A 12,456-nucleotide genomic window follows, 5' to 3' on the forward strand; every position below is an offset into this window, starting at 1 on the left:
GGCCAAACAGAAAGAATGGAAAAGGCACTAGTTTTGCATGAGATGTCAGTGGGGGAGGGGGGGGGCAATGATACTGGTTTCAATATCTTATTGCCCTACTGACTTTTGGAGTGGAGAGTGGGGACAAGTGAACCCCGGTCAGTGTAGTTCAGAGGGTGTATTATATCCATTTACACAACGCATCCCAAAGTGCTGACTGATTTTATTTCCACTTGCGATCTAGAGACTTTGTTCAGATCGTCGGGTGGGGATGGGGATTCCCTCCTGGACTGTAGTCCACTTCCGGAAGCTCCGATGGGGGATGGGGAAGGGGAGTAGCTCCTTGTTCCCCAGCTTCCAACAATGTATGGGCGGCTACTAGCTTCAAGGCTCCAGTGTGATTGGGGCCAGGGAAAGGAGAGGGAAGAATGAGACAATAGGGCTTCCCTGTAGCTTCTCAGTAGCTTGTCCTTCGGGACTATGGTTCCTGTTGCCTAGTGAGCTTGGGTATAAGGAATTGATGCTGTGGTACGGATCCGGAAGGCTGAAGGAAGTGGAGGGGGTCTTGGAATCAAGGATCTTCGAGATTAAGGAGGAAGCCAGAGGAAAATGTTGGGGGGGAAGGAGCTTTGAAAAAAGATTTCAAAGGGGATTTGAAAAAAGAAAAGAAGGAGCTTTAATTTTTAATGCATCAGGCTCTTTGTCCAGAGCCTATTAGAGGTGGGGATGGGATACGGGGGCTAGGAAGCAAGGTACAGAGTTGGTCACAGCTCGCTATCAATGGCTGCTGCAGCAGCAGCGGTCGCAACCACTGGGCAGAAGAGGTGAAAGGGGGGAGACTCTCTCTTTCCCAGGCAAAGCCAGATGTGCAGCAGCAGAAGCAACCGCCCTTGCCTCTGCTACAGAAAGGAAGAAAATGCTTTTGCTGAGTCCGTAGAGACTAGGTGTCGTTACTCTAGCCCCTGAGCAGTAGTAAGAGACCAGAAGCTCTTCTAAGGCGAGTGCCAATCTCAGCCCCTCCCGCACCCTAGAGCTACAGATAGCCTTTTCTCTCCCACCCTCTTCCTTCCTCTTCCACTCCCCCTGGGGAACAGCGGCCAAGCTGGGGGCGGGGTTGGAGAATAAGGAAGAGAGGGCAACTGGGTCCGTGTAGTCTTGGTGCTTGCGGGGGGGAGGGGAGGAGGATTGAGAGGAGGGGGGAGAGCAGGGTGCGTGGTGCAGCCGTCTTGTCCTCCTCCCCCTTTCCCTCCTCCTCCTCCTCNGTGCTGGTGGCGGTGGTTTGCTGCGCTCAAAGGTAAGCACCCCCTGGTCGAAGAAGACCCGAAGCCAATGTGTATGGCAGGCAATACGTGTGTCTTGGGATGGGATGGGAATTTGGGGTGCTGGTAGATAACAGCTGCAGCCTGACCCGGGATCTTTGTGTCTACTCTCCCATGAAATATCCCCTACCCTCCTACCCCCTACTCCATAGTGTGAACGATCCTGGAAACATGTCCTTCGTGAAGGAGACCGTGGACAAGCTACTGAAAGGCTACGACATTCGCCTAAGACCCGACTTTGGGGGTAAGTGGTACTTGCGCTGCTACTGCGGGATTAACCAACCACCCTTGCTATTTGGAGTGGAGATGGAGTGTGTGGGGGGTGTGAGGGGTGTGTGTGTGTGTGTGTGTGTGTGTGTGTGTGTGTGTGTGTGTGTGTGTGTGTGTGTGTTTGTAGGAGGGGGGGGGATATCTGGAAACTCCATTGGGAAGCAGTAGGGTTTGGGGTGGGAACTGACAGATTCCATTCTTCATATGCCTTCTCCCCAGCCCCCATCCCGAAGCACAGACCAATATAGTCCTGCAAAATACCATTGTGGGGGTTTACTTTGTTCTGGTTTTCTGCAGGTCCCCCAGTCTGTGTTGGGATGAACATTGATATCGCGAGTATCGATATGGTATCCGAAGTCAACATGGTGAGTACCTTCTCACTCCAGCCGTTTCCTTAACAAACGCATCTCTGTCCACAATGTATGTGCTGGAGGCCTTTACTACCATTTTTTTACCCCTGAGCCGACAGAGAAGGTCCACTGGGGAGCTTTGATTCTGTTTCGTGTATTCTCCTTAATGGTTTGGCTCTTTCCTTACACCTTTCTTTGCTGGGTGACTGATCTGTTTGGGTTGCTTCTGAGAGCCCAGGGTAGGTGGGGTTAGGGCCAGGCTTTGTGCTGAAGCTTCACTTTCAAGCAGATAATGCTCTAAGTTGGCAGGGACTCCAGGCAGTCTACTCTACTAAAAATCACTTTTAGATTCCTATATGTCCATTTGAAATCTTGGTAATACCTTTCTTGGTTATGTGATAGTTTTAGTTTTTTCTTAATTAGCTCATCTTGAGGGCTTTCGATATTAGAGAATGAAGGAAAGTGGAATTTGGGGAGATGGTCCCAATGTTCGCTTCCAGTCTAACATCTTGGTTCTCCATTGTTCCTGGGGACCAGAGTTCCAGAAATGGGGGGTCTAGATTGAAATCCTGGGAACAAAACTTGTAGCTCGGACAGCCGCTGTCCGAAGTGCTGATAGTCACCCACCTGCTTCAAAACCGGAAAGCTAATGCTGCAGAATGAGTTTTCTGAAAGAGCAGCTGCTGCCAGGAGGGAAGCCAAAGGCGAATTAGGCGAAGTGTCACTTTATGTTTATGTTCATGCTAACAGGGGTTTGAAATTTTAAAAAAGGCTTTCAATATCTTGACCTGTGGAAAGAGGAAGCTTCTTGTAGCTCATCTCAGCCGCCTGCGTAGGATTGTTTAAATGTTTTTCCATTTGGAATACTTTGGAAAAGAAAGGAAAGGGAAAATTACCACCACCACCACCCCTTCACTTTTTAAATTTCAAAAATACTATAGCCTTTAGAAAAAAGTTAAAACCTTTGCATCTGAGTAAGATGTCTTTTGGCAGAATCAATTTAGGCAATGTGGAAACTTTGCTTGCGGACATAAAAAACATTGAGTTAGTTGTCAGGGAGCTACTTCCTTGGAGATATCCATTGGATTCTAACAATGGGAAAATGTTTAGTTAATTAGACTATTTGGTCCTACACATAAACTACTTAATGGCATAATGAAATGAATTCCTAAGAAATGTTAGCATGAGATGTTCAGAAAGAGTTGAATAGAACAAGGTTCACCAAATGTTTATTTGCTTCACTGGAAGAAGTTTAAGTTGTGATTTCTAAGATTTTTAAAAGACATCTATTTCCCTTAGAAATGATTATGACTAGAACTTTAAATTCAAATTACAATGTACATGTTAGAGAAAGAATCAAAGGGGTAACATAAAATTCTTATTTCAATGAAAAATGTTGCCTGTGTGTTTTTACTTATAAAAATCATTTTAAGTTTTGACTATAATTAATTTAGAGTTATACTTCAAAGAACTCATTAATATATTCAGCATTTCTGTTCTCTGATGTGCATTGTTTTATTGAAGTTTCCTGTTCTCTAGAGAAGTCAGTTTCATAGAAAATGTATTTTAATGCTTATTTGATGAATAAACGAAATGAATTATTATTTTAGGGCCAAAAACAGATGTGATTTTCTTTAACCCTTTAAAATAATATATAATATTAACCAGTAGGAAGTGAAGAACAATTTATACAGTTCCTTTGGTAGATTTCAAAAATTGATCAGTTGTTTTCACACCAAGTTGCAAAGCACACAATGATAAATGTCCCAAGTTTTCTGGGAACACATAAGACAAAAACAAGAAAGAAATACCATTAAACATGACACAGGGCCTTTAATTGATGTTTATATCACATAAGTTAATTAATTATTTTTTGAATTTTCATATTATCATGTAACTTTTGCAAGATCAATATAACTGCAGTATTGTATAATATAACATAACTGCAGCTTCAAGCTATCTGCCACATCTTCTTTTTTAAATATTTGGTTCACAGCTGATAGAAAGATAATAGTAATGGGGATGGGAAGTCATCTCCATAGGGCAGTTCCTTTAGAACTTCTTAGAAAGAAGTTCTTTAGAGCTTCTTTTAAATTTCTAATTTAGTCTTTCATGTGCTTTTGACAAATTACTTTTATCTTGACCTTATTTGTTCATGATAGTAATATCTGTATCTGACCCATCAAGAAACTTACTTAGTACAAATTACAACTGATCATGCATCACCTGATAATTATGTTTGTATAATTGGCATAGCATAAATATGTATCAATGAAATTCAAGTAAAGGTTTCCAATTTACCTAATTAATGGCAATATTTTTTAAAGTCTGTGGTTGTTTGTGATAGTATACAAATATTTCTTCTTGATAATGGGTAGATTTTAGAAAAGACCTTAGGTATTGCAGCTCATAGAAGATAAATTGTCTTATTATCAAATTAATTACTCCTTTTGGTTTAGTTTAGATGCAGTTGACTGTATTTAAGCTAAAGTGACAGAAAATTCATCTATGCTTATAGGAGTTAAGGATTTAGAGTTAAGAAGTTACAACTTTTCATTATTATAGATGAATTTAGGATGGGAGGCAAATATTCTAATTAGAAAAGAGTACTACATTTTCAAAACTATCCATCAACATTTGAACAGCAACCCACCATAGATATCTTAAAGTTTGTGATTCTAAGGTTGCTCCTAATGCCAAGACAAAGAGCCTCAAAATGAAAAAAAAAGGTACTGTGTCTAAGATATCAAAATAAAAGGATGATATAATGATAAATATTAAGTTAGAAGGCATCTTTGAAGTCATCTAAACTACTACCTTATGGAGGAATCTCCTCCAGAATACCACTGACAGATGTTTATTTATTTTCTTTTTCAATACTTCCATCGACAAGGACCTCACTATTTCACAAAGCAATTTCCATTCTGCTTTTGAACAGAACTAATTATTAGAAATATCATCTACTTATTGTGTGTGGGCAAAGTGGTTAAGATCTTTGATTAAATCAGTGCAAGTAACATCTAGGATGGAAATCTCCCCTTCACTGCATTTTGATTAATCATCTACAAATTATTGTTTTAGAGAGTGACCTGGAGGCACTGAGAAGTTAAATGAATTATCCACAGTAACACAGTTAGTATGTATCAGTCAGAAATGGAACCTATGTCTTTCTGACTCCAGAATTGGCTCTCTATCTACCATGTCGTGCTGTTTCTCTGCCTTAAAAAGAGTAAGATCTAAATAAAGGTTTGTGAAATTTAGTCAGAACTACTTTGTTTATATTAAGTTACATTTTACTTTAGTTTTAGCCATTTGATTTGCTATAACCAGCTGATAAGCATTTTGATCCCTATGACTATACAGGATGTAATTTTCCCCCACAATATAGCAGCCAATCAAGTATTTGAAGATAACTATTATATCTCCTGTATCCATGAAAACCCATTCTGGGTTTTCCCCTGACATTTCCCTGAGTTGTTAAAGGCTACACTTATGGAGCTCTGGATTTTCAAATGTTACTAAATTAGAAAACTTTCAGATATGGACCTTATGACACAATAGAACAAAGATACTATAGCCAAGTCTACACGTTTTCATCTTCAGTTTCCTTACAGGGTAAAGCACATATCACTTATAGTAACTTGAAAGCAGTTCACTAAATTGTAGATGACTTGGGATCTACAACATTGGAGGGAATATCACATTCACACTACCAATTAAATCATGGATATATTTACTTCGTAACTTTTTAATTTTCTGGAAAAAATCCCAATTTATTGAAGTATTCTTCAAATCAAATATCCTTCAAATAATTCAGCACACTGATCTCCACTCTTAAAATCTAGGGCTCTGAGCCAGAGACAGTAGTCCAGATGATGCAATTGTAATAGTTCAGAGTACACTAGGATATTATTTAAATTGTTCTAGAGTATAATATTACTATTACTACTATCCAGAGTTATATTAGATCCTCTGGCAGCTATGCTACACTGTAGATTCCTATTGATCATATAGTCGAATAAAATTTATAGCTCTTTTTCATGAGAACTGATGTAAAGCAATGACTTCTATTGTATACTTAGACATTTGATTCACTGAACCTAACCTGCCAGACTTACACCAGATCACGTGATATTTTAAAATTATCATTATAAACATAAAATTAAGAGTACAAATAAACTGTTATATTTAGATAAATTATTTTCAGGTTAAAAAACATTATTTCTCATCAATTATTGCCTTAAATCTCTGACAGAATTCTTGGCCCATTAATTTCCATTCTGTTTTTTCTCTAACACAGTTATAATATACATTCTACACTCGTTCAGCTTTTTTTTTCACTTGGCATTATTTTGTAAATATTTTCATATTCCTTTATATTCTTCATATGTGTCTACTTGTCTACATTACAAAATCTGATTATATTAATGTAACATGAATTAATTAACCATTTTTATTTTGGTGAGTATTGAGGATGATAAAATTTTTATCAATTATAAATAATGATGTTATGTTGATCTTTGAACAGCTAGCTATTTTTGTGATTATATAAAATCATCAAGATGTATTTCCAAATAATGGATTTATTATGTCAAGTGGGTATCATTATTTTAGTACTTTTTGACATATAATTCCAGATAGTATTTACACTAGCAATGAATGAACACACCTATTTCTCCCATTCTTTACCTATATCATATTGCATTGATTTTCTTTTTCGTGTGTGCCAGTTTTGTGGAGATGGGACAGTATCTCAAAGCTACTTTAATTAATATTTCTTTGAATATTAGCAAGAATTATTATTTGGGCATTTTTTCCAGTTATTTACACTTTTTGCCACCCCTCTTTAACCCTCTGATCATATCCATTGATCACTTATTCTTTAAGTACTAGCAATTACTGTGATTTGCAAAAGCATCTGTTTATCTACAGAATTATAAAAACAAAGAAACAATTATCTAAACACCACAAAAGAAAATGTAATTGCATTTTAAAATAATATGTAGTTTAGCACTAGAACTAAAATGAACACAAAGCAAAAAAAAATAGAATTGGTTATAAACATGTGAAGTCTTTAAAAAGTGCTAACTCTCCAATAATATCTATAAATTTTATCTATTCTATATTTATTGAGTACTATTTTTATTGAATGTTTTATTACAAATAATACATAACTACTACTTCATTATTTTTGAGATGCTTAATCTACTATTTAAAACATTTCTTGTCCCTCCTAGTTTTGTCATTAGCAGATTTGATAATCATGTTTTCTGAGTCTTCCTCTAAATTACTGATTAAACTATTAAATAGAACAGGGTTGATGAATTGAGCCCTCTGGCATTCCAATAGTCACCTCCATTGATGTTCATGTTCAAGAACAAATAGCTACTGTTTTAAATAATCTAGAAAACAAAGTAAACATGCTACTATGCAGACTTTTTAAAAAATAAATTTTCTGACAAGGCATGAAAAATTTGTCAAGTACATTGTCAAAATCTCTGCCTATGACATTCTACTCTTATAGTGGGTGTTTTGTTTGTTTGTTTGTTTGTTTTGGGTCTTCTCCTGCAATTTGGGGGCAGGGCTACTAATGTAGAAATTCCATTTACTGATTCAGATTGCTGATTTAACTATACTTTGTAAGTTTATAAAGTTGTTTGAAGGCATTGAGAATTGAATAGGCTTATCTAGAGACATACAGCTAATTTGTATCAGAATTTGGGCTTGAATTCAGGTTTTCCTGACTCCAAGGCTAATCATTCCCCCCCCCTTAAACCATGCTTCCTATTATATGCCTTATAATTGAATAATGCTTTTAAAAATCGAAAAGAAAATTTGATTTGTTTGATCTGACATGCTGACATATTTGTCAATGTTATCTTTTCTCTGTGTTCAAAAATTAGCTGTTCAGGGAATCATTATAAAACTTGGGTGTTTCAAAAATCAACCTTTTCCATCTTTGAAAATTGAGAAAACAATTCAGTAAACACTAATTAAACACATGAAAAATCTTTTAGTTACCAAGTGTAAACATATATCTACTGCCTTCATGAAGCTTACAGTTTTATAGCAGGGAAATAAGCTAACACAATGGTAATACAAATTAGAATATGATTAAGTATGTTGTGGACACAGTGGGGTCCAAATACAATGGTCTAAAGTATTATATTAATTTTTTAACCCTTACCTTCCTTCTTAGAATCAATACTGTGTATTAGTTACAAGGCAGAAAAAGCAGTAAGGGCTAGGCAATGGAGGTTAAGTGACTTGCCCAGGATCATATAGCTAGGAAGTGTCTGAAACTTGATTTAAACCCAGGACCTCCCATCTCTAGGCCTGGCTCTCAATCCACTAAGCCACCCAGCTGCCCCTATATTAATATTTTTGAGCTTTCTGGCATCCTTCTTGTTTTCAAAGGAGTTTGACATATTTTATTGAATAAACTGATCACTTGTTTTTGGTATGATATAGATGTCACCTAGTAAGCATTTTTAAAAGATATTTAGCCATTACAAATCCATCTGCTACAAATAGTTCCATAGAATATGGAAATTCTGTTTTTCTAACTCTTCATATATCTCCTTAAGAGTTAACTCTTCCCTTTCCTCAAAAACAATCTAATTAACAACAACAATAAATGTTGGGTGTACACACATGCATTTATATAGCTATATGCAAAGATATATACATAAGTATGTGGGTCCTATTGACTACCAAAGAATATTTAATTTTATACTACCTTTCAATCTCATATTCATTTTATAAATATTATCTAACATTTTAAAACTCTAAGTAGCGTAATAGTAATTTTTAAAGTAGCTGATAGATTTAAGACAAATTATTCCTTCTTCAGAAGTAATCAAGGGGGAAATTGAAGGAGAGAAGTCATGAACAAGAGAAATTATTTTTCAATTAGTTATATATTTGTAGAAATATAGTATTAATTTTTCTTTGTAAAAAGTTTTTATACTGATTATTTATTCTCAATCTGGCCATTGGTCCTTGAATAATCTAGTTCATTCTGAATAGTTGTGATAATTCTTTATTTAATTAACTATAAAGTCTTCAGGTATTACACTAAATATAAATGGAAGTAAGGTTGACACCTAATTTCTGTGATTTAACTGAAGACTCATTCTTACATATTATACGGTTAGGTAGCAAAAATTCAACTTTATATTCATGACAATATAAAGAGAAGATTCCATTTTTTAAATGGTAAAATTTAGTACTGACTTTTATAAATGGAAAAACTTTCTATAATGGGAAAATTTATATAAATGGGAAAATTTAGTACTGATTTTTTTTAATTGTGAAGCTTCAAATAGCACATAATATATCTCAAAGTTGTCATTTAACCATTCCAGTTGGTTGTGTTTGTTTCTCCTAAAAGATCAATCTCTCTCTGTATATAGTTATAAAAATATGCACAGCATCAGAGAATGTGATTTTACATGTCTATTTTATAGATGACAAATTTAACAAATGAAAAGAATGCAAAGAATATTTTAAGTAATCATCACTATAAAGTGAAACTCCTTAGCATAATAGTAAAGATATAGACATAAAATAAAGGAACCATAATATGAGTTGTATTAAAATCTATACACTTTGTATAAAATCTATATACTTTGTTTAACATGAGTTAAAAATAGGAGGCAGAGAGATCCTAGAGAAAAGAGATGAAAGAACTCTCCAAGATAAAGAAATCACATTGCTTTTCATCTGAAAAGATAAGTTTGTGGTACAAGATATGGTACAAACAAATACTTAATCATTGTATCTCTCCTGGGAGCTAGCCTGGTGCTCTTCACTCAGTAGACACTTAAACATTTATCATATATTTTTAAACTTTATTTGTGATTTTTCCTTTTCTCTCACAAGAGCCAATCCATGCTTGACTGTCTCTTGACTTCTAAAAGTATCACCTTCTCTTTGCTTTTCTTCCAGCAACCCCGCTTGATCTGTGCTTCTTTCTTTTAGAAAAGATAAACATTTTTAAAAATATATAACTTTCTAGAATCTTGAGGCATAGGGATACAGTGAACATATTAATTCTCCAGATTCCCAAATGCTAGGAGGGCCCTCTTCTTTAAGTGAGTAGTTTTAGAAAATGAAAAGAAAACTATATTCACACAGCAAGTATTAGTTGCAAAAAAGTACACCTGAAATCATGTGAAAATTCTACAGACAACTGATATATAATGAATTATTAAATGAAGACAGGTTTTGTTGGTAGAACAACTTTAACCTTTTGGCATCGGTGTATAGTAGAGCAACCTGCTTCTTCATGCTCAGATAAGATGCCAGATTGGGGTTATCCTATGTAAGAGACAGAATACAAGATTGGCTATAACCCAATATGTCAGTTCTTCTATTTACTTTACAATATCAGTATATATCCTAGTGAAGTGCTAAGCAAATAAGGTGCTTTGTCTCAAAAAGGGAAGCACTCCCAGTCTCTAACTCATTCTGGTCCATCATTCTCACAACTACCAAAATAATCTTTCCAAAATCTGACCTGTCATTTCTCAGATTTGAAACTTTCTATAGGCTGAAATTAATTTTCTTTCTTAGCCTGACTTTTAAGATCCTCTGTATTCTGGCTTCAACCTGACCTTTTCATTTTTGTTGCAGCATATGTCAATTTAATCTATCATCCATCCAATCTTGCCACTTGCTTTTATCTGATTTAAGCATGGACTATCCTGCCTCTGCATTTGGTCAGACTTTCCATCCATGCCAGGAATGCACTCACTTTTTGTCTCTGTAGATATACCACTTTTCCTTCTAGGCACTGCTCAGCTGTCATCTCCACATGAAGCTTTGTCTGTTCCTCCCAGAAGAAAGCCACAGCTCTTCGCATATTTTCCTATATCTTGACCTTTACATTTACCATCTAAATCTACTCCACATTTTACTTGTCAATGTAAATTATGTTTGAAAGTCTTAATGTAGGATGAATTTAGATTTTTAATTAAAATTAAAAATCTTATAAAATATTATAAATTATAAATTTATTACACTATGAATTAATTTATAAATAACAATTATTAGATTGTTGAATTATTAAAATTATGAAATTATAATTATGCATTGTAAATTATTTTATAAATTATAATTTATATTATTATATTATATTATTAAATTACAAACTTAAAAATTAGTTGTCATTTGAGTATAATAACATGGGCCCCTTTTACATCACACTTCACACACACTGACATAGTTCATTCTTTCCTCTCCACCATTTATATTCTTCCTGAGGCTATTTGCAGATGGACAGGGAGGGTTAAGGAAGAGGATGAATAAAAATGAGAAAGATTTAGGGGAGAAGAGAGTTAAGGAGTTGAATCAGTCATCTTTCCCTAGACTTACAGAACCTGGTGTCTATGTAGATTTTCTAAACATATAGGTTTAGGGAAGATTGATTTCAGAAACTTACCCTTGCAAGCACATTTCAATCAATAGCCTTATGATTGCCAGTATTTAATGTGTACTAGCTGTATACTATGTGCCTAGCTTTCTGTTAAGTTCTGTACTAAGAGGAACTGAATTTAAAAAAAAATTTATGGCAGGAACAATAATGAACCAACTGGAATGAGAAAGCCACAGTTTCGGTTTCCAGATCTGCTGGGAACTTATTTACTGTCTAGCTTCAGGCAAGTCACTTAATGCGTGGTGCTTCAGTTTCCATCTTTGGAAAATAAAGATAATAATACAGGACTTTTGAATGCCTCCTAACCCATTGTGAGGATTGATAACATAATGATATCATAAAGTGCTGAGCTTTACAGAGAAGATTCTATAAACATGAGCAAAAAAAAATTAACATTTTTATTTTAGAAAAGTATTCCTTAGCACGCTCCTGCCAGATAGGCATGGACCAGATACATAGAGTTTGACCACGAATTATTATGAGCATTTTAAAGGTGGAAAATTTAATTAGTTCTCTTGTTATGGGGAATAACTCTGGGATGACTCAGCAGCCTTCTAGAAAACTGTTCCTGACCCAGCTGTGGTTAGAAACTGCTTACCCAGAAGGTATTTCAATGATTGGAGGTGGGGGACAGGGGGAGGTGTAGAAATGCATTGGTAGGTAGAACTTCTGAGTTGTGGAATTGAGGAGCTGAGACAGTGGGTGGTTTATTGAGGACATTACTTTTTCACTGGAAGTATGTTTCATGCATAAGTTATGATAATACATCAATGTTTGTGCATTGATAAGAAAGCTTATAATGAACTTCAGAGATGGATGAGCATAATACCTTATGTAATAGGCTCTTTATGGAGAGAGGTTTAGGTTTAATATTAGAAAGGAGGGAATGGGGGAGTATGAAGAGGAAGCTTTTTGCCTTTCCCCGTAGGGATATTACAAAGCTTATGCTGCTGCCTCTCTGTGAAGATGAAACTCTAGTAGATATTCAATAAATATTTGTTGAGTTGATTTGGTAGTACAAATTTTGCTTATTGACATATAACTATGGGATGTAGTTTTGGAAAGTAATTTAATTTTATGTTTAAATTGTAGGCATTTT

The 12,456-nt window shown here is 35.4% G+C and overlaps 1 protein-coding gene across 1 annotated transcript in view; it reads left to right on the plus strand.

Moving 5' to 3' along the window:
- The first annotated feature begins 1,238 nt into the window (after positions 1-1,238).
- Positions 1,239-12,456, plus strand: part of GABRB3 (gamma-aminobutyric acid type A receptor subunit beta3) — a 266,332-nt gene continuing 255,114 nt past the window's right edge. The window contains exons 1-3 of the mRNA XM_044669290.1: positions 1,239-1,273; positions 1,451-1,542; positions 1,866-1,933. Coding sequence (XP_044525225.1) covers positions 1,470-1,542; positions 1,866-1,933 — 141 coding nt within the window. The 5' untranslated portion in view covers positions 1,239-1,273; positions 1,451-1,469. The remainder of the gene's footprint in view (positions 1,274-1,450; positions 1,543-1,865; positions 1,934-12,456) is intronic.

The sequence above is a fragment of the Gracilinanus agilis genome, chromosome 3, assembly GCF_016433145.1.
Source record: "Gracilinanus agilis isolate LMUSP501 chromosome 3, AgileGrace, whole genome shotgun sequence".
In the NCBI taxonomy this organism is placed as follows: Eukaryota; Metazoa; Chordata; class Mammalia; order Didelphimorphia; family Didelphidae; genus Gracilinanus; species Gracilinanus agilis.